Here is a 20,463-nt window from a genome sequence, read left to right as displayed (position 1 = left end):
GAGACACCACCATCAGCATCCATCCAGCAGCCAGCGCCAGCACAGCCAGCACAGCCAGCCACCTATCAAAACTAATAGTCCTGTTGTGTGTTGCAACTTGTGCAGTTGTTTGAATCCTTTTCCTGTTTTTTTTGTTATTTTCTGGTCTCCCCCGTTCAGTTTCAAAAATATTTCCATTTCCCCGACTTTTATTTTGGTCGGTTGTAAACGCAAAGCTCCCGCTGTTCCATGACCTCATCTTCATCTTCTTCGTTTTTTTCCTTAGGGCGCGGCTCTTTGCATTCGTTCCGTCATTAGGCACGTCCAGTAATCAGTAAAAAGCGGGGAAATATGACGGGATAAACGCTTCAAGCAGCCCGCGCTTTTGTTGATTAAAAGCCGAGGAAGAAACAAAACAAGAAGAATAACAAGAAAAACGAAACAAGAAAAACAAAAAAATCAGAAAACCACGTTTGGACATGTTTAGAGATGCCGATGACCGCCAACTGCTGCGCCGGCACTGGCAATAATCGCAAGAAAATGAAAATTTCAGCAGTAGCCGCTGCTGCGTAATGATCGGACGCGGGACAAGAGAATCGCAGACACACACACACATATCAAATAAGATAACGGCAGCAGCAGCAGCAATGCAGTCAGCCGTCAACATTCTTTATTGTAATCATCAAAGGAAATTCAAGTTTGCCAATCATTTCCTTTTTAACTTGTTTTTTCGTGCTGGCTGGGCTGGTGACAGACGGCGTGAGGAGAGACCGAACTAACGAAACAAGTCCGCATCCTTTGGTACACGCAGTTGGCCAACAACGATAAAATTAAAAGCCAGAGCTCAGTTTGGTCGTTTGTTTTATGAGTTCAGTAACATTCTTCATCGGCGACATATCCTGCTCTATACGCCGAGCTATTTGCCCACCACCAAATTTAAATACCAAATGACCGCCAAATATAAAAAGAGAATCCTGCATGAAATTCGGCATTTTTTTTTAACCTTTCCAATTGACACAAAAGGAAATAAATCGAAATAACAGAATCAATGGGGGATATAAATAGAGACGCGCGGTCGACATTTCTCTCTGATTTTCCAGGTTTCCCCTCGTGTATATAAGACGCATAACATGACGGTCTATCGAAGAAGTTAAAAAAAAAAAGGTTCTTCTTCTTCTTCTTCCTTGATCTCGAAAATATTTACGAGCTGCATGTCTTATTCGGTGTGCCGGCTTATAATCGCGGTGAGCGCGGCTTCGGGGGGCATTCATTGTCGACGGCGAGCGCGGCTTGCGCGCGACCCGACAAACGCGCGTGTTCAACTGATTCAACTCCTCCATCCGCCGTGTGTCCTGTGAAAAACTGCCGACGCCACGATTTTCTTTTTTTCTTTTTGGAGAAAAGTCTCGGCGTTCCGTGACCGAGCAAACCCCCTCGATCGACTATTACATAGTTAGGCAAACCAATGTGTAACTGAAATGTGAGCCGCGGCAGAAAAAAAAAGGGGAAAGATGGAGATGGATAGGATGTGTGCGAGCGAGAAATAATAAAAAATAACCAAATCTTAAAAAAAAACGAACCCGTTTCGTTATTCCCCCGTTTCGTGAGAGGCGATTTTTCGTGCCTCAACGTCTCGTAAAAAATAAAATGAGAAGAAGAAGAATTTCTTCGCTAAAAAAGAAAAAAAAAAAACGGCCCCATCTTCATCATGGGCGATAGGTATTCTTTGATGTATTTTTCCTTTGGTAGATGAAATACAATTTCAACCCAAAAAAACCTCGGGTCGGATACACATACACACACACAAGAAACTGTCTAAAAAAAATAAATAAAAAGAAGAAGAAGAAAGAAAGAAATGAAGAGCTATCAACATTCCGACAAGTCAGAGGAGCTAAAGGGAGTCGCTGGGTTGAACTGTGTGTGAGTCACGTTTTCTCCTTTGCCTAGAATATTCCGCCCGCCTTTTGCTCTACCCCTCGATGGATGGATGGATGCGTACGTATGCATGCAGACGCGTATATATATACGCATAGTATATAACTTCTCTAAATAAGAATAAGAATAAGCTATAGGTGTGTGTGTGTGTTGTAGTTTCTTACGAGTATTAGCCTATGAGCCTATGTGTGTACGGCCAGCAACAGCATCACAACCCTTTTTGCTGCTGCTGCCTCTCTCTCTCCGTATAGTTTTTCTCGCCCGCCTCCGGTTGCATCTATGAATGATGGCCTATTATATTTTCACGATCACGACCGGTTTTACACAATGGCTTTAAACGAGACCCGTTTCTTTCCCATTCTTCCCCACTCCCCCCAACCTCGCTCTTTGCTTCATTTTTCTTCCAGGGCACGTTCTTTTTTTATTTATTTTAATTTTTTCGTATTGGTGGTTTTTTTTCTCTTTCTGTAGTAGCCGCAAGCCCGCAAAGCGGCATTTTGAAAAATGAGAAAAAGGCGAGTTGACAAATGCGGATCACAGATGGCGCTGAATTCAGGAAGACGCCGATAAGTGGGCGGAGCTCCGTGTGTGTGTGCGGGGGCTGGGTGGGTGAATCGGTTCAGTTGCCTTGGAGCCGAATTCGAGCAGTAGATACCGAGCTAGCTTCGAGTGCAAATGGCGTATGACGGGCTCTCGTTGGACGTTTGGTGCAGCACATCGTTCACAGTCACAGTCGCAGACTCCTTTTTTCGCTTCTGTTTACAGCAGCCGCACGTTTGACAGGACATCACATCTTCTTCTTTCAGTTTGTGTAGGCCAGCTGCACGAGGGCATCAACTCTCATCGATTTCGTGTGCCTATGTGTGTGTGAGATTGGTGTTGTGTAGGTGCATGGTGCCGGTTTTATCGGAAAAATTGAATCGGCTGAAAATTCAGTGTGTTACAGTGTGTAGTGTGTGTGTGATCGGCGGCGTGGTGGTGGTGGTGGTGGAAGTAGGGAAAAACAGGATCAAAGATGGCCGCCCGGTGGACATCTTCGTCAACGACGTCTGCGAAGAATGAGAAATTCCAGCACACGAAACTAGACGAGAGCAAAGAATCGCTCAGCTTGCTGTCGATCCTCCGGGCGTTTGATGGCCCGGTGACTGAAGAACGAGCCTGGGCAATTCTTTACCAGTCGGCCAAGACGGGCCTCCAGTGCTTCAACAGTGCCAATCCTCCTCCTCCTCCTACGACTTCTCGTCACAACAACAACAACCAACAACAGTCTCACCAACAGCATGCCAACAACAACATTCACAACTTAACGGATAAAAGTGAAAACGAGGTGATGAAGTGCGTCGTCGTTGGTGAAACGTCTCACCTCTGGATTCATCGCGACGGTCACGTTCACCCGCACTCGTTCCAGGAGGCCGCCGATTCCATCGAAGGTGAGTGTCAACTGTCGTCTGCTCTTCTCCTCCTACCACACACCGTCCATATCCATATTATTATTTAAAAAAGAAAAAGAAAAATGGGTTTTTGTTTGTCGAATTGATTTATTCATTTTTGTTTTTCTGTTGTTCCCCTTTTACAGCTGAAAGGCGGACGGTAGCCGAGTGTCAATCACAGGTGAGTTGACTTATCTTCTCTTCTTTCTCTTCTATTTTCTTTTTCCATCCTTCATCTGTCTTTTGGTCTTCTTTTTTTTCTTCTCCCTTGTTCTTTGATCCCCACCGACCAGTCCGACATTCCACACACACACAAGATATGCAAATGAGAGAGAGAGAAGACTGCCACTATGTTGTCCTTGGAATATCTCTTCGCCATTTTCTTTGGTGTATTGTTTTATTTACAAATATTTTTTGTTTGTCTTTTACTCATCCGCCAAACTGGACAATCCTGAAATCGATTCACACACGGGCAAGACGACGACGTTGGGCAAATGGCAAAAGCAAGTTGCTGGGTTCCTTTTCGTACAGGTATCATGGGCAGGCAGGCGGTATTTTACCTTTGAAACGAAAGGAGAGATGGGCAGATCGTGAAATGGTTGAATGGTTTCTTCTTCCCCATTCCCTCTCCATGGTTAAAGGTTGTTTGTTTGTTGTTGTTGTTGGTGTTGGTTTTTTTTTTCTTCGTCTCCGAACGTCGAACGGGCGGGCAGGCGGGCATGGGCAGTTAGTTAAGTCTGCAAACGGATTATGTGATGATGATAATAATTCTCGTGGGTTTTCTGTTACTGTGTAGCTTTTTTCGTTCGTTCGTTGGCTGGTTCGTTCTAGCCGTTGACCTCCTCCCGGCCAGGGCCCCCGAAACGATAGGCGTCTGAGGTCGAATAGACACAACCTCGTGACCTGTGTGTGTGTGTGTGTGTGAAATCGTCAGACCGTGGAAAAAAGAAACAACGGCAACAGCCATTTCAACATTTTCGAATTGTAGCCGTGAAATGATGGAGAGAATCCCGTGCTGCTGTGGTTGGCGCGCTTGGCCCCGTCGTGGTGGTTTTTACGTTAGTTTGAACATGTTTAGTGTCTTTCTTCTTCTTCTTTTTGTTTTATTTTCTATTTTTTGGGTCGTTTCGCTCTCTTTTCGCTTGTGTGGTGACCTCGGAATCGTCGGAAATGGCGCTTTTGATTCCATTATTACACAGTTGAATCACTTTTTCACCTTGAAATCTCTCCATTTCTTTTCCTTCTTTATTCTGTTTTGGGCACCTCCAGGTCCGTCTGCTCTACTTGTTTTTCTTGTTTTATACATTGCCAATGCGACCTTGAAATAATTCCTCTTCTTTTTGTTGCTATTTTCAATAGTTGGTCTCGGGACTGGGCTGGGCCCTCTACGAGGCGCTGGACTACGGCTGCAAACAAAACGAGCAGAACATCCTCAGTCCCGACCTGGAGCAAATGATTGACTTCCTCACGTCGGCCGGTAAGTCTGGCTCTTTTTTTCTTTTGTTGTTGTTGTTGTCTTGTTCTACCTTGAATCCACCGCCGCAAGTCGAGCGAGTCGACAACAGTTTCGTCATCATAAAATAAGTGGTTCCGTGTTTTTTCAAGTCTGGCACCTGACGGGGAGTGACGGTTGTGTTATATAGTCGGTTTTTTTTTCATATTTTGAAATTTGACGTCAGTCTGATAAGCAGAAGAAGAATAAACAAAACAAGGAAAGGAAGACTTATTAGCAAAGGCGGTGAGGTCATCGTCGTCATATCGTTTTGACATAAAACGGACGCGCTCACGAGAGAGATAACGACATCAACGCGGCGGGGGGAATTTTCCACCTTTTCTATCTTCGTTAAAAAGTCAAATATTTTTCGCGTGCCGATATAATCCTCCCCCCTTCCTCCTCTCTCCTTTTTTCGTTTTTTAAACTCGGTCCACGCCTTTTTCGTTCAGGAAGAACCACAAAAGAAAACAAAAACAAATGGTCAGTTTATTATCCATCCATCGATCCGGCATGGCAGTCCAGGAAGAGTCTCAAAGGGGCGACGGATTATAGTTGTTGTTGTTGTACTCGAAAGAATTTGCTGTCGATAAAAAGAAGAAGAAAGAAAAGAAAAGAAGGGCCCCTTTTTTATTAGTTGAAATGCGTGGGCAAATGTCGGAGTCGAGTTGATGAGTTTTCTGCACGGATTTTTATGCGAGAAGAGACGAGTCTCTCCGGGATAACCTTTTGACCGAAATTTTCATGAGAAAAGAAAAAAAGACAATGAGAGTCGAGAGTCTCTTTTTGACCGAACCGAGAGATTAAATCAACTGATAGATATTTTTCACCACACCACACAAGAACAACCTACGAGTTTTGGATGTGATGATCTTTTTTTTTACTTTTTTCTTTTTTGTTAACTTTGCAAGAAGATGGTGGAGGGGGAGGTGAAGGCACAAAACGGTCCGGAATGGGATGGAATGACCACCTGTGTGTGTACCCCCTTATTCCTCCTCCTTGTAGTTGTGTTGCCTTTTAGTCTCTGTGTTTTTCTTGTAATGGAACGGACCGTCGGACGGACGGACGGACCTTTGGGCTTTTATTTGGTTGTGAACAAAGCCTTATAAGGTTCGTAGGTGCCCACCTTGTTTTGCACCTGAATATGGACTTGGTGGCTCTCCTCGTCGTAGTCGCGCGTAGTTGGGGCTCCTGGCTGGTTCCAAGAGGAGCCGAGGAGGTGGAGTCTTTGGGCTCTTTTTTTTTTTTGTCTTCCTCATCTCCTTCCACATTCTCTCGTGATGCATTTCATCTCCTCCCAGGTGAAGTAGACGCCGTACTAGACGCACATTTTGTACAACAACAAAAAATAATAAATAAAAATGCTGTTGCTTCTCTCCGTTCGTTTCCATCCGGATGTCGGAGAGACGCCAAGGTAAAAAGGGGGTAAAAATATACACGAGTTTCCATATAGGAGAATCAAAAGGGGGGAAAAAGAAAATGTTTTTTAATATGCGTTGGAAAGGTCATGACGATACATCACGACGCTGCCGTCATCAGCCTTCCTCTTGTTGTTCCTTTTTGCCCTTTTTTCTTTTTCTCTCCTCCCGCCTCTCTCCTTCAGCTCAAACTGATTTGCATAGGGACAGCGACAGGGACAGCAGCCCGAGCCAGGGGTTTCGTTCGTTCGATAGTGATCTTTTGAACGGTTTGATGAGTTTTCACGTCAAACGCTATATTCCCTCCTCCTCCTTCTTCTTTTTCTTCTTCTTCTCCCCTTCACCTTCTCTTCCCTTTCTTTTGCCGAAGGAAAAAGTTTGGTCGGTTATCACCGAGGAAATATCTACCAATAAATAAAATAACCAAAAATTTGTGAGAAAAAAAGAAAACAAGAAGAAAAGAGGAGGAAGAAGAAGGAGGGAGGAGAAATAAATATCTTTGGAGGAGAAAAACGAGTGTGTGTCAGGTGTGTGTGTGTGTGTAGTATTGAATAGTCGAAGGGGAGAAGAAGAAGAAGAAAAAAAGAAATGCTGGAGAAAAGAAAGAAAGAAAATGTGCTGTGCTGTGCCGTGTCCATTGTGGCCAGTGGAGAGAAAGAGACGTGGACCGGCCGGCCGGGAGGGGAAGCGTGACCTACATTCCTCTTCTTCTTTCTCCAATGGAGTGGAAGGGGAGGACGACCAGCGGAGGAGACTCACAAGAGTCTCAGGTTATTCTTTTTTCTTTCTTCTTTTTTATTTTGTTGCTCAGGTTCAGTTCTGGGACGGGGGAGATGGGAGAAGCTGGAGAGGGACGCGCATAAGCAAATGGCCGTTAGGTTTCAAAGAATAAAAAGAGAGAATGTTGGATGATGATGATGATGAAGAGCAGTTTGCCCGGCCTTGCAACGGACACAACTGAAATTACAAATTTTTTTATTTTTATTTATTTTTTCGCCGTGATCACGACTCTCGTATCTTTGGACTAAATTTAGAACCACGGCCGAATACAAGTCCATCCGACAAGAAAAGTTGTTTGCGGATATGGTTGGAGTTGGTTGTTTTGGGAGGGGAAAACACGTGGTGGTGTGGTGATGGTGTGTTTTGTGTGGTTTTTCGGGTGCGAGGATGATTGGTCGAAATGAGTTATCGATCGGCGATCAACAGCGGACCCGCTCCACCGGCGCCCCACGCTCTCTTGCGGGTGAAAGTGTTGAAAACATTCTAACCCCCCTTGCTCGCTATCCCTGTATATTGTGCGCAGCTATAGATTCTATTTCTATTCTCCCCCCTGATTATTATTCTTTTGACTCTTTTCGTTTTTTGGGATGGAAAAAGAGAAAGTCTCTCGGTCAATTTTCCCGGCAACTTTCTCCAATTCGTTGGTTCGTTCACGAAAGAGAAAGAAAGAAAAAAGAAAAAAAAAAGGAAACGGCCGAGAGACCGAGGGAGTAATGTGCGTAGTGGGATGATGAGGATGCAGCGTGTGGAATTTTTCTTTTTTTTTCTGGTGGTGGTGGTTGTTACCTGGTTCTGGTGGACACGCTGCTACTGGATGCTGTCCAAGTCGGGTTTTTCTTTTTCTTTCCCCTCGTCCGCCAAAAAATTTTTTTTTTCTGTTGTTGCGTTTGAAGGTGGGCGCCGTGACACACGCGGGACAATGAAAACATTTGATTTTCGCGACAAACATTTTGGAAAGTTCTTTTCTTTTTTCTTTCTTTCTCCATGTCAACTACAATCACGGAATGGAAAGCGATGTAGTAGTTCTGTTCGGTTGTCATTGTTGGCCCTTGTTGTTGTTGTTGTTGTTGTAATGGCCGTGGTCGCCCGTGTGTAGTAGAACAGTATCGATCCCACTCGACTCTTTTCTTTTTGGTTGCTTTTTCTTTCCCTTTTTAACTGCTGTGTTGGCTGACGTCATTGGAACCGCCATTATTATCGTGTTACTCGCGCCGATCCCCCTGCGTAACACAACAGCAACCAATTCATATCGTTTCTTTTCCTTGTTATCTAATTTTTGGCTCGATTGACAAATGGCCGTAATATCAATTTTCGACTTCCGGCCACCTTGACTCTGATGTGTGTCCATTGTTTTGATTGTTTCCTATTCGGGGAAATGATAAATAAATGTCGACCACAAACGCTGAACTTGTAACTTAACCATTTCTTTCATTTTCTGCTTTTTTCGTAGATGAAGGTGAATGCCAGTCGGCCGAAGATGAAGGCATCGAACAAGATTCCGGTGAAGCCGAAGATTCTGCAGCGGCGGCGGCAGCAGCTTCCGTCTCTTCCACATCGACGACTTCCTCTTCCAGCGCCTCAGCCGCCGCCGCTGCTGCTGCTGCCGCCTCCGCGATGACGTCATTATCGCACGTCATGGATGTAAGTTCCTTTTTTCTTTCTTTTCTTTTTTGGTGTGTACATTGGTATCGACCCGTGTTCGCCATTTTTTTGAAATGTCACGAAGGGCGTGACTCGACTCGAGTCATCCACGAGCAAACAGCACAAACGGGCAAAGTGCTTTTATTATTTGTCGACGACACGACTACTCTCGGGACGGTAGTCGAGTCAGATTGACATCAGCTCGCTAAATATTTGAATATTTTTTCTTTTGTCTCGTCTTGTTCGAGTTGACACTTTTTTTTTGTTTGTTTCTTCTTCTTGTCAGCCCAAAAAGGCGTTTCCATATTTTCATATGGAGAGACAATGAGAAAAACAAACTCGCCAATTTACTTCTCTTTGCCATGTTTGTCCAGGTCCTTTTTATACATCACAAAAACCGGATTGTTAACCACACACACACACCATTTTTATTTGATAGAAAAAAGAAACAAAACAGGAGGGGGTGGGGATTCCAAAATCGGGGAAAAAGATGAAATGTTTATGTGAGCGCGGGCAGTAAACGGAAATTTTCGTGCAAAGAATTTCGAATGAAGGAGAGGAGTTCGTGTGTGGGCGCTTTTCGCTTACATTTTTTTGCGTCTTATTTTGTTTTCTGAATCCTACATTTTTTGTTTTTCATTTTGGTCATGGCGGAAGAGAGAGAGAGAAAGGGCGAATTTTGTAGTGAAACGGCATTTTTGACTATTTTATTTTATTTTACTTTTTGGGTGCCGTCCCTTTGTCAAGATTTTGCGCTTGAGATTGTGCTCAGTGACGCGGGCCGGCCTGCGCCGCATAGCCAATCTGACATTAAATAAGAAATAGGAGCGTGAAAATGGTGGCTGCGGCTATCGATCTTACACGCGTTAGTAGCCCACCATAGCACACACAGGGACAGGCAGGCAGAGCCGGTGCGTGTGTATTCCTGCCTGCTTGTTTGTTGTCTGTGCCAATGGACAAGCAGCGAAAATCTCATTTTCGAAAATGATTTGAAGGAAAGAAAATGGGGGTTTTATTTTGTTCAACGGATCGTGACCGACTCTGACGGCGGTTGCCTTCGAGATTATTATTTTTTTGGTTAAAGAGAGATAGAGAGAGAAAAAAAAATGAGGACTAAATAAGAAAAAAGAAGAAGAAAAATGTTTAATGGAAAAAAAAAAAGAGTTGAGAGAGTAGATTTTGGTTTGGGCTCGAGGCAATTTGAAGGGGGCCGTGTGTTCAAATTGACCGTCATCTTTTTAAATAGGCGAAATAATAAAAGGGACGATGGAGCGTTACGGAGCGGGAATGGAATGGACACGGACGGACGGACAATGAGGAAACGACCGTCAAAAATGCAAACGAAAAAAAACCTTGTGAAAAGAAAGAGAGAGAAAAGAAACAAGATCAATCAAATTATCCGCCGTTCTAATAAGGGTTAGGTTCACTTGTTGGCTGGCTGGCCCAAAGTGGCAACGTTGAAACGTAAAAGAATACCCCCATCACGGCCTTCCATTGAAAATTGTGGTGCTGTTGAATTAATAATGGACACGGCAACCGATGTCGACAATGGCTCTCCTCCTCAAACAATCCAAAGTCGGTCGAGTTTTCTTTTCATTTTCTTATTTGTTCTCAATTTCTCGGGAAATGGTCCCGGAACTCCCTCCCCCTAAATAGACGTGAACGGATTGTCGTCATCGTCGTCGTCGCCCGTCTTCTTGGTCGTTGCTTTTTATCTACCTGGGGAGCCTCAAGGCGTCATCACCAGAATAATATCGAAATTTTCCAGTTAAAAATTTGATTGCGATTGGTAAGCATCGTCGTCCCAAAAAGAGAAGAAGAAGAAGAGAAAAGACGACTCAGAGTATAAAAACCCACCACCCGCTGATGGCTGGCCACTTCTTCATCTTGGCGTTCACTTGATGAAGCCTTTCGGTGGGTGGTCATTATCTTTTATGATGTTGGTAGCTTTAGGCAAGGACGGGACAGGTTTTTTTTATTTTTTATTTCATTTTTTCTTGGACCTTCTCCGGTGGATCCATCCATTGGCCGTCCGCCTCTTCCGCCTCTCCTTGGGTATTTTCGTTCCTCCGATTCCGATGGAAGGCTCCATCCGATTTTGGGCTTCCTCCTTTTAAATCATTTCCAAGGAATGTTTTATTCTTGGCTGTGACCCTCGCGAGTCGAACGCGGAAATGCCGCCCCATTACTCCTCTTATTAGTTATACGTGAAGGGAACGTGAAAACGAGAGTAGAAACGGGCTCACTGGTGAACTAAACACGCCAACAGGGAATGGAATCATTTTTTTGTTTGGTTTGGTTTTTCTCAAGGAATGAAACCCTCAACTATTTCGCCATTGGCTCTCTCTCTCTCTCTCCTTTTTTAAAATTAAAATATTTTTGGAGCTGCTGTCGGATCAATCCGATGGGATATTTGCATACTAGTCTTTTTTTTCTTCTTCTTTTTCTTTATTTCTTTTCCTACGCCAATAGCCAAAAACGGCCATGACGGCAGGGGGAATAATGAAATGTGTGCTGATGTTGTTGTTATCTGATCTCCCGGGCGACGGTTTGTTGCTTTCTCTCCATCCATCCATCCGACGGTCCATCCATCGTTCATTCCGGAAATGGATCCTGTGGTGGACCGAGGAAGAGAATGTGCGCTGTTTAATATTCCAAAGAGATATTTCGCATTTACATAATCAACAAGGGGGGAGGGGGGGGGGAAAGGTGGAGACACGAAGAAGAGATGGCTGGAAACTGATACAATACTTTTCTCTTTTTTCCCCAACTTTTATTCGCGCGTGTGCGACACGTTTTTCTCTTCTCTTTTTCATCTTTCGGCGGCGCAAAATCGTTGCGCGTTTTCCCTTTTGGTTTGTCAATGAATCCGTGTGGTGGCGTCATTTTTTCCTCGGCTCACGAGAGAAATCAAACGAACGAACAACAACCCAAGGGGAGAGAGAACAAGATCCTCCTGTGTGTGTGGGTGATGTCATCTGTGCCCACCTCATCTCCCGTTTCGCTTCATTCAAATGGGCTGCTCAAAATGCCCGGCGTGAGTGTGTGCCTGCAACTCCAGGGGGGCGACGTGAAGGTGAAGTTCAAAAGTGTAACAGGTGCGTCTCATTTTTTCAAAGAAAGAAAGAAGAAGTAGAAGGTCTCCCCCATAATCTTAATCGTCTAGTGAAGTAGATAAAGAGGTAAAGCGCCATAGTGATTGTCCATCCGGGAGAGAGAGAAGATGAAAGAAGAAGCCCTTGCCAAGCTAAGCAGATAGTTAGTTAAAGTTATATCCCCTCGGTGCCCAGATGGCACGGAGCACAGGGCCAGTTAATGTTTCTCGGGGTTCAAGTGCGTTGCTCTCTTCTTCTCTTTCTGACTGCTGTCCGGCCCGTCATTTACTTTCTTCAACTTTCTGAAGGCTAAAAGAAAAAAGAAAAATTGAAAGGAAAGAAGAACAAAAATTGCCGCATTAGGAGAAGAAGAAGAGCGGCCGTGTGGCAGCAGCTGCTCGCGCATTCTTTGTCGACGCACGTTATAGCTTGGCTTTTGATGTGGACCTCGTCCATCTCTGTCTGTCGAGTGTGGGTTATAGAACCGCCCGCTGTTTTTTCTTTCTAATCCGGACGTGGTCCAGCATTGAAAGGCAACCAACAAAATTACACAACCCGAGGAGATTCGACTTGACTTGCGCGCTCGACTTATTTGGGCTACCTTTTGATGTTTGTTTCTTCTTTTTTTTTAACCTTTTTTCTATTTTTGTCGGAGAAAATTCTGACTCTGTGTGGATTGACATAAAAAGTCGGTCTGATTTTGTTTGAGTTTCTTTTAACTCCTTTTTTTGTTTGTTTGTTTGTTTGTTATCTTTTTTTCTATGTGACGTTGCCCAGCGGTGTCGCATGCAAATCAGCAGCACAGCTTCGTCGAACCAGGCGGACGCCCATTTTCGAGCCGTTTGCCGCGCCCTCGTCGCCGAGACGCTCGAGTTTTCAGACTTTCTCGTCAAAGTCTCATCAGGTATCATCACCATCATCATCCTCCTCCTCCTCCCATCATCTCGTTTCATGTTTTATTCATGGCCCCTCGTGTTCCGCTCCCGCTTTGATTGTTTGACCTACAATCTTCTTCTTTTTTCTTCTAATTCTAATTCTTTTTTCTTTTACTTTTCTGGAACGGCAGCACCCGAGGATTGGCGGGAACTGAGAAACAACAAATCCGAAACCCATTCGCATGAGCTGACGGAACTCCATCTGGCCGACTGGGTAAGTAACTCTGGCGATGATTAAGAAACTGGTGGCCGAAGACGATGGCGCAGATGCAAAAGGAGGAGGAGAATGTGTACATCAAAACAAACATGTTTAAGTCGAAGACCCGACAAACAAAACAAAAAAATGGGAAAATGAGGAGAAGAAAGGAGAGACGGAGAAACATGATTGGGGGAGAGAGAGAGACGGAAAGTAATAAAAGGTTGCCAGCGTCTCACGCGCGCCGCGGGAGCGTGTGGATGCGGTTAACCTTTTGGCAGCGCCAAAAGGCACGCGGAGCACCAGAGGTTTACCCTCGCCGATGTTGCAGTGCAAGTCTTGTGAAACAGTTTTTCCTTTTTTTCTTTTTTTTTTTCAAGGGAAATAATCGAATAAAAAGGTGACGGGGGGGGGGGGGGAGGAATAAGAAAAATATTCGGTTGACATTTGACATTTAACCCGCAACCAACGTGTAACCTTGGTGTGTCTCTCCTGCGTACAATGTGTAACTGGTGTGCACAAGTCACAATCGAGGGGAAATCGTTGTCGTCGTTTTTTGGGCCCGAGATTTCTCTTGGGCGACCGGGGGTAGGTGGTTGGATGGGTGGAACTTATGGGCAGGAAGATAAAATAGTGGCAATCGCAGTATACGTTTCTACAGAGAAGAAAAGGGGGGGGGGGGAATCATAAGGATAATAATGATTATGATTATCATTGCCAGTTGTTGTTGTTCCAGTCGTTGTCCCCCATATGTTTGTGTTGTGAGAAAAAGGGACTCGTCGTTGCCAGGGGACGTTGAACCCCGTTCCTCTGTGTCTATTTCTCTCTTGTGTGTCAGTTTTTCATCATGTCACAGAGTAAATTTCCGAAAATAAACAGGGAATAGAATAGAAAAAAAAAAGAGTTTCGGTCGGTAGGATCAAACAGTCGCAGACAGAAAGAGAGGGGAGAGAGAGAGAGACGGCGGGGGGGAATTTTGAATAGAAAATCGGAATGGCCGGAAAAGGGTGGAGTTGGTTGGGTCACGCGGGGGTCGAGATCGCATCCGAACGAATGAGCCAACCAACGAACAAAAAATTAAATCACAAACTCTCTGTGTGCTTTTTTTTTTAAATTCTTTTTTGGGTTGTTATTGTTCCGTGATGACTCTCTTTTGCCCCCTCTCTCTCTTTGTTGTTTCGTCGTTGCGGCTGTCTCTCTCTCTCTCAATTGAGCGACAAAATAATAAAAATAGAAGGTCCGTTTCCAGCAATGAAAATGTCGAGTTGCTTCCCCCCCTCCTTCCCCGTTAAAGTAATTGCGATCGTCGGTTCCTTGGAGGAGATTGGAGATTAAACGGGAAATCGCCTTGTGGACTATTTTGGGAGTCGAAGCCGTTAACTTGTTCCCACTTTGGGCCGCATTTTCTTCGGGTGTTTTATGGCCATCTTCTTTTATGGTTATTGAAATGGATATTCAATAGGGAAGGGTGGGAGGTCTGATGTCGGCAACAGCCTGGAAGAAAGAAAAAGAAGCGAGAAGCGGAGGAATGTCGTCCTCAGGTGCCGTACAAAACACCCTGCCCCATCCATCTTGTTGCTTGCAGCCCCAGCCGCTGCTGGAACAAGTCGAAAGGCATCTGGCTAGGCGCACTGGGCATCTTCCAACTGATGCCATCGTAGAGTCTCACACAGCCTTTTGTTCTTGATTTCCTTCTTTTCTTTATCGCCCCTTTATCCAAACGAGAGCCACACACACACACACACACACGTAGAAATAATCAAAAAAGATGGAGAGAATAAAAGACCTCACATCATCCATCACCGGAAGCGCGGCAAAAAAAGATTCCTAAAAGCAACGGTGCTGGAATGGGGGGGGGAGAGAGAGAGAAAGAACATGACGCACACCTTTTTTTTATTTTTTTGAATTATTTTCAGAGGGATGAAAAGAAGGCGAGAAGAGAAGAGAAAAGAACATTTTTCGTCATTTTATTATTCATATCCGGAATTTGTGTGTTTCTATTTATTTTCCCCGAGAAGAAGAAATTTGAATGAGGCGCGAGCGCCCGCATGATTCATCTCCGGCGTGGGGTTCATTTTGAATGGAAAATACTAAAACGGCGGTGACACAGGTTCGTTTCTGAAATCAGACGGTCCACAGTCCAGCGGCCGTGCCAGGTCCAAAAGGTGGGAAATTCGAGTAGGTGGTGGAAATGGCCGGTCATGAACGTGCTCGTTTATTCGATCGTATATCCGAACAAAGAGAAGAAGAAAAAGAAGAAGAGAGAAAAAAGGAACTTTACTCTTTTTTGGGAAAAAATAAAATGTCGGTGTGCTGGGTGATGTCATGATTGAGAATAACAAAACGCGAGAGGATGGAAACGGTCACGTCACTGGCCGCAAATAGACACATCACGGCCGACACGTAGACCGTCGCACACGACACACGAGGCCAGTTTAGACTTTTTGAAAGTGGTGGGGTGGTGGGCGACCGTTTTGTTTCTTTTGCCTCCGAGTTCTAATCTTTTGCTTTGTCATTGGGACGACAGGCGAAATTGTGGGTGCAGGTGATCCGTCAGCTGCGTAACGGGGTAAAGTTGAAGTCGGCGTCGGGAGGCGAAAGCGCCCGCAAACCGTACGAATACGAACTGACGCCCTATGAGATGATGATGGATGACATCCGATCGAGACGCTACAAATTGCGTCAGGTCATGGTGGATGGGACCATTCCGCCCCGCGTCAAGAAAGACGCACACGCCGTCATCCTGGAATTCATCCGATCTCGCCCACCTCTCCGCAAGGTAACCGCAGCTACAACCACAACAACAACAACAACAGAAGTTCAAACATTTACATTTCATGCTAATTTGTTTTTTTCTTTTTGTTTTGTTTTTCTCTCCTTTGCTAATTCGTAGGCGTCGGAGAGGAAGCTGAGGCCGCTGGCTCGTCGTGTTTCTACGCCGGTCGAGTTGCTCATGGAGTCGATCCGGCAGCACGATTCCAAGGAATTGAAGCCCACTCGATGCCTCCTGGTCAACCGAACAGGTGAGTCTAAAAAAAAACAATAATAACAAAAATAGGAGAGATCGAACGATCGATTTTATTTTATTTGTTAAGGCACGAAATTACGAGAGGGGTGTAAAAGAAAAGAAAACCAAAAGAAAAATGTTAGAAAAGTAAGAAAGAAGGGCAATAGTATTTTTTTGTTTTTTTAGAAATTTCTCCGCAGGGCATGGCAATAACAACAGCATCAAGCGAACGAAAACAAATAAATAAACGAAGAGGTGGGTAGCTAGCTGGTGGTGAAATGGATCATGATCATGAAATAATAAATAAAAATACAGAATGCAGAAGCTGATGGGGGAATAGCTAGCTGACAGGTTAGTAACACGGACACAGATGAAAGACTCCAGCTGCCCCTTTTGTACCACCAGCGTACGACTAGGGGATGAGCCGGAAGGGCGATTCTTGTCGTCATTGTTTATGACGACATGGCAAAGAGCAGAGCAGATCAGATCAGGGCAATATAAAAAAAAACAAAAACAAAAAAAAAACAACGACAATGGCGCCCGAGAGAGCGAGTCGAAACGTGCGAGGTAATCTCGGAGATTAGTCGTCCGGAACCGACGGACCGTATTTCCATCCATCCGTCCAGTTGCAAGAAGAGAAGGCCGAATCTATCTGCAAGGTTATTAGAGTCCACACACACACACACGCGCAGCTGGCGACTAGTTGTGTGCGCGGGCAGTGAAAGGGTATCGAAATGGGCACCAGCCATGGCGAGAGAGTTGCGTTGGTTTTTACTAGACAAGTGGGTGGCTGACATGTTAATTAGTCCGAGATGTTCAGTAGATTACGAGACCTTGGGAGCTAGGATTTCGACAAATGAATCAACACTGAAGATGATGCTCGACCGTGTCCAAATAGTAGTGAAGTAGTATACGCAACTAGACACACGCGTACTGGTGGTGGGGGGGGGGGAGAAGAGCAAAGAGAAAGTGGCCCTTTCATCAGCCGTCGTCGTAACAATAATTATGTGGAATGAAACACAAAAGTAATCATAAAGTAAAAAAGAAGAAGAAGAAGAATAAGACGAAAACAACAACAACACAAAAAGGAAACCGTGTGTGGCTTGGGGGCCCCCTGCTCCTGCCTCCCTCCAGATGTCTGTGCACAATTTTCGGATTTCTCTCTCTCTCTCTCTCGAGTGGCGACACGAAAGTAGGTTACAGCTGCCGCTAAAGTAGCTACTCTCTTGTGTGTGTGAGAATGCGACTGTCTCTTTGGTTGCAGGTTGCAGTTCAATCATCTCAACCATTGGAAAGGCGCAAAAGTTTTCCTTCTCTCCTCCCACGTAAAAGCGAAAATTTGTCGTCGCTTTTTTTTTTTTACTTTAAAATCCAGTCGCGTTTTCCTCTCCACACAGTGCGGTCGCCTACTTCTTACTTTGGTGACGAGAACTGGTTTTTTTTTTTAAGGAGTTTAATTTGAGAGCCAATGGATGAAGATTTCCCTCCTCTGGAAACTGTTCCAGGTTTTTTTTGCGTCTGATTTTTGGTCGTCCAAGATTTTTTAACAGCGACTTGACAAATTTGTGTGTTTTTTTAATTGTGATTTGCAGAGAATGTGACGGCCACGATCCTGACGCCAACGAAGCGGAAACTATTGAAAGCCGATCATTTGCACGACGAACTGGAAGAGGATGAAGACCTGGAACTGCCGCCTCCGTCGCCACCCAGACGCTACGACTACATGGCGGATCCGTTCACGTCGTGTTCCAGATCGGAATCGTCGACTCCCCTCAACTCCAAAATGGATTGTAGACGTCGAGACCACTCTGGCATTCCACTCCATCATCGTGAGTTTGAATTCATTTACATTTTATTTATTTTCAAAAGGGGAAAGAAACTGAATGAAATGTTTGGAAAAATAATAATAAAAAAATAAAAATAACAGAACGAGACGAGTCGCCGTCGAGGAGGCACAGTCTCACCGTCCTGCCCCCACCTCTCACAAGGACCGTCAGCAATCCTTTCCTCAAGAGGCATTCACAAATCAGTTCCTACGGCCGCAAAGGGCCCGATCCCCGAATGACTTTGAATCCAGCCAACCTTTCAAGTATGTCGACTCTTTTTGTTTTGTTTTTTTTTCAACTCAATCCAAATTTAAATCTGAAAATTAATTATTTTTTCGTTTGACTGATGTCATTCAGGCGATCAGCCGGGATCGTTGCCCTGCTCGGGTCCGTCTTCGTCGACTTCATCGTCCTCTGCGTCGCTTCACTCGCCGCCCGGCTCGCCGACTCACGCCGGCCACCTTCAGGATGATTTCGTCCGCTCGAAGGAATTCCAGCAAGTCGTCCAGGGCAAATTGGTCACGTTGGAAGAGCTGGTCCACATGAGACGGGTCTTGACGGCCGCATCGCTCGACAACCTGCCACTGGACTCGTCCATCAAGGATGACGTCACCAACGGAAAGGTTGGTACCCTTTTGATTTTGAACTGTTTTTTTTTAGTCCACAATTCGCAGGAAACCGACAGGAGAGAAAAAACCTGAAAGCGTTTCCGTGCCGGTGAACACGTTTGACTCGCTGTCGACATGCATTTACATCCACCATTTGCTTTTTCATTTCCTGAACCAAAAAACAATAGGTTTGCTTCGTGTGCCGAAAGACTCGCTTCTCCGTTTTTGGCTCGTGGTGGCACAACTGCAAACTCTGCCGACAAACCATCTGCACCAAATGCTGTACCAAGGTAAAAAACAAGAAAAAAGAAACAATCGCACTGAGACGTGGAAACTGGAGATTAATTCGTTGGTTTGTTTTTGTGTGTGTAACCGAAATAGATGAGGATCCCGTCGGACCAGTTTGATACGATCGATGTGTCAGAGGTATCGTGGTACCGTGGGGCCAACTCTGACAAATTGGAGCAGCAGTCGCCGGCCGTCACGTCCTCTCTCTTTTCGGCTTTTCAATTGAAATTGCCGCAGTTCCGCATCCGCTCGCCCAACTACGTTGGATCGTCTAGCAACGGAGTCGACGGCTGCGAGAGCTCCGAGTCGACGCCGACGTCGCCGGTGCTCGCCCGTCACGGCTCGGAGAGACGCAAACAGACGCTGGCGCAGCCTCCGCAGAAATTCTCTCACCAGACACTGTCTCGCCATCAATCTTTGTCAGCCAACAACACTCCCGTCAGGTTGGTTGAACTGGTCGACTGACTGGGTTTCTCTTTTATTCCCATTTGGATTTCCCCACCATTTTATTTTTTCTCTCATTGACTATCCTCAACGGATGACAAAATCAGATGAGGACAGGCCGTTAGCCACTGATTTATTTTTTTTATTTTACCGTTTCAATTGGCCCCGCCCTAATTTTCTGATTTGTTTTCTTTTTTTTGTGTGTGTGTGACAATAATAGAAAGTTGCTTTCGGCTCAAGCTTCCATCGGTCCGTCGCTCCAACTGCCGCAGCAGCAGCCAACCCACAAGAAATCGTCGTCGTCGGGTAGTGACTGCTACGTCTGTCGGGATTGTCAGACGTTGATTGAAAATATCATCTACAACCCGGTTCACACTGTGACGCATTGTGACCGGGGTCCTTCCATCCACGTTTCGCTTCCGTGAGAATTCTTCTCCAAGTTTTATCTCCTCTCCTCAACACATTTCCATCCTCTCATTCCAACCTAAATATTCATTGGAAAAACACACACACACCCACACACACGTCAACACGTCAGAACACGAAACATAAACACAACAGTTGATTGAAATCGACGGACGACGACCAAAATATTTCTCTTCCTCATTCCGGTGCTTTTGATTTGGGGGGAATTTCTAACACAATTTGAAACAAAACAAAAAAATGAAATATTGATAAAAAATGCAAAAAAGACAAAAAACAATTAACGCACAGCGCGCGCTAGTCAAGCTATAAGAAAAACAAATTTCAATTCCAACTCTACGACGACTTTGATGATTCCAAAATTCTCAACCAAGACGAAAGTACACTTCTACACACTACTACCATCACCACATTGAAAAATTATCTATTTGAGTAAAGAAAAGGCCAACAATTCTCTCTGCCCTTACGCCCCCCTTTCTACTACATGATAAGTATGGAAAGAGTTATGAAACTAAAAAAAAACCTTGTATTTACTTCACACCTTGAAAGAAAAAAAAAATTACTATTTCTCCTGTACAAAATTCGTTGATTCTTATATCCAGCTACAAATCATTCCTGTTCTTCTTCCTCTTTCTTTCTTTGCCCTTCGTGTCCCTTACGAACGAATTATGCATCCCCCCGTTTTTTCCCATCGAGTGGCTGCCGCGTATTTTTTTTAACAAATAAGAAATTTAAATGTCCACATTTTTTGAAGAAAATGAAAATCCCGAAAAAAATTAAAAAAAAGAAAAGATGTTTTTTTTTGTCCCCCACATTGGTGCGGCAGCTCGTGTTTATTTTTTGGTTTGTTTCTTTTTTTTATGTCTTTGTGTGTCTCCCGTCTCTCTCTGCATCATTCATCATGTCTTAATGTATATTTGCGAGCCTCCTAGGAAATATACACACGTATGTGTCTCGAAAATTCTA

General features: G+C 44.7%; 1 protein-coding gene across 3 annotated transcripts; it reads left to right on the top strand.

Moving 5' to 3' along the window:
* The first annotated feature begins 2,364 nt into the window (after positions 1-2,364).
* LOC124312008 (protein spire homolog 1-like) lies at positions 2,365-20,463 on the top strand. 3 transcript variants are annotated; one of them, XM_046776394.1, is made up of 14 exons: positions 2,365-3,344; positions 3,491-3,525; positions 4,704-4,821; positions 8,485-8,675; positions 12,548-12,674; positions 12,837-12,919; positions 15,429-15,680; positions 15,795-15,924; positions 17,501-17,737; positions 17,836-17,997; positions 18,092-18,357; positions 18,531-18,632; positions 18,724-19,073; positions 19,295-20,463. In XM_046776394.1, the coding sequence occupies exons 1-14, from the start codon at positions 2,930-2,932 to the stop codon at positions 19,497-19,499; spliced, it is 2,673 nt and encodes an 890-aa protein (XP_046632350.1). In that variant the 5' UTR covers positions 2,365-2,929; the 3' UTR covers positions 19,500-20,463. The 3 variants fall into 3 exon arrangements, with proteins under 3 accessions (XP_046632350.1, XP_046632351.1, XP_046632352.1); XM_046776396.1 differs by lacking the exons at positions 2,365-3,344; positions 3,491-3,525 and adding an exon at positions 3,893-4,402; XM_046776395.1 differs by lacking the exons at positions 8,485-8,675; positions 12,548-12,674.

This window comes from Daphnia pulicaria, chromosome 8 (genome assembly GCF_021234035.1).
Source record: "Daphnia pulicaria isolate SC F1-1A chromosome 8, SC_F0-13Bv2, whole genome shotgun sequence".
NCBI classification, from domain to species: Eukaryota; Metazoa; Arthropoda; class Branchiopoda; order Diplostraca; family Daphniidae; genus Daphnia; species Daphnia pulicaria.
Note: the sequence above shows the minus strand (reverse complement) of the source record. Positions and strands in the feature narration are given on the sequence as shown.

Coding starts and splice junctions, on each gene's coding strand:
- LOC124312008 (XM_046776394.1), top strand. CDS start 2,930: ATGGCCGCCCGGTGGACATCTTCGTCAACGACGTCTGCGAAGAATGAG. Junction 4,822..8,484: donor TGACTTCCTCACGTCGGCCG/GTAAGTCTGGCT, acceptor CTTTTTTCGTAG/ATGAAGGTGAATGCCAGTCG. Junction 19,074..19,294: donor GCCAACAACACTCCCGTCAG/GTTGGTTGAACT, acceptor TGACAATAATAG/AAAGTTGCTTTCGGCTCAAG.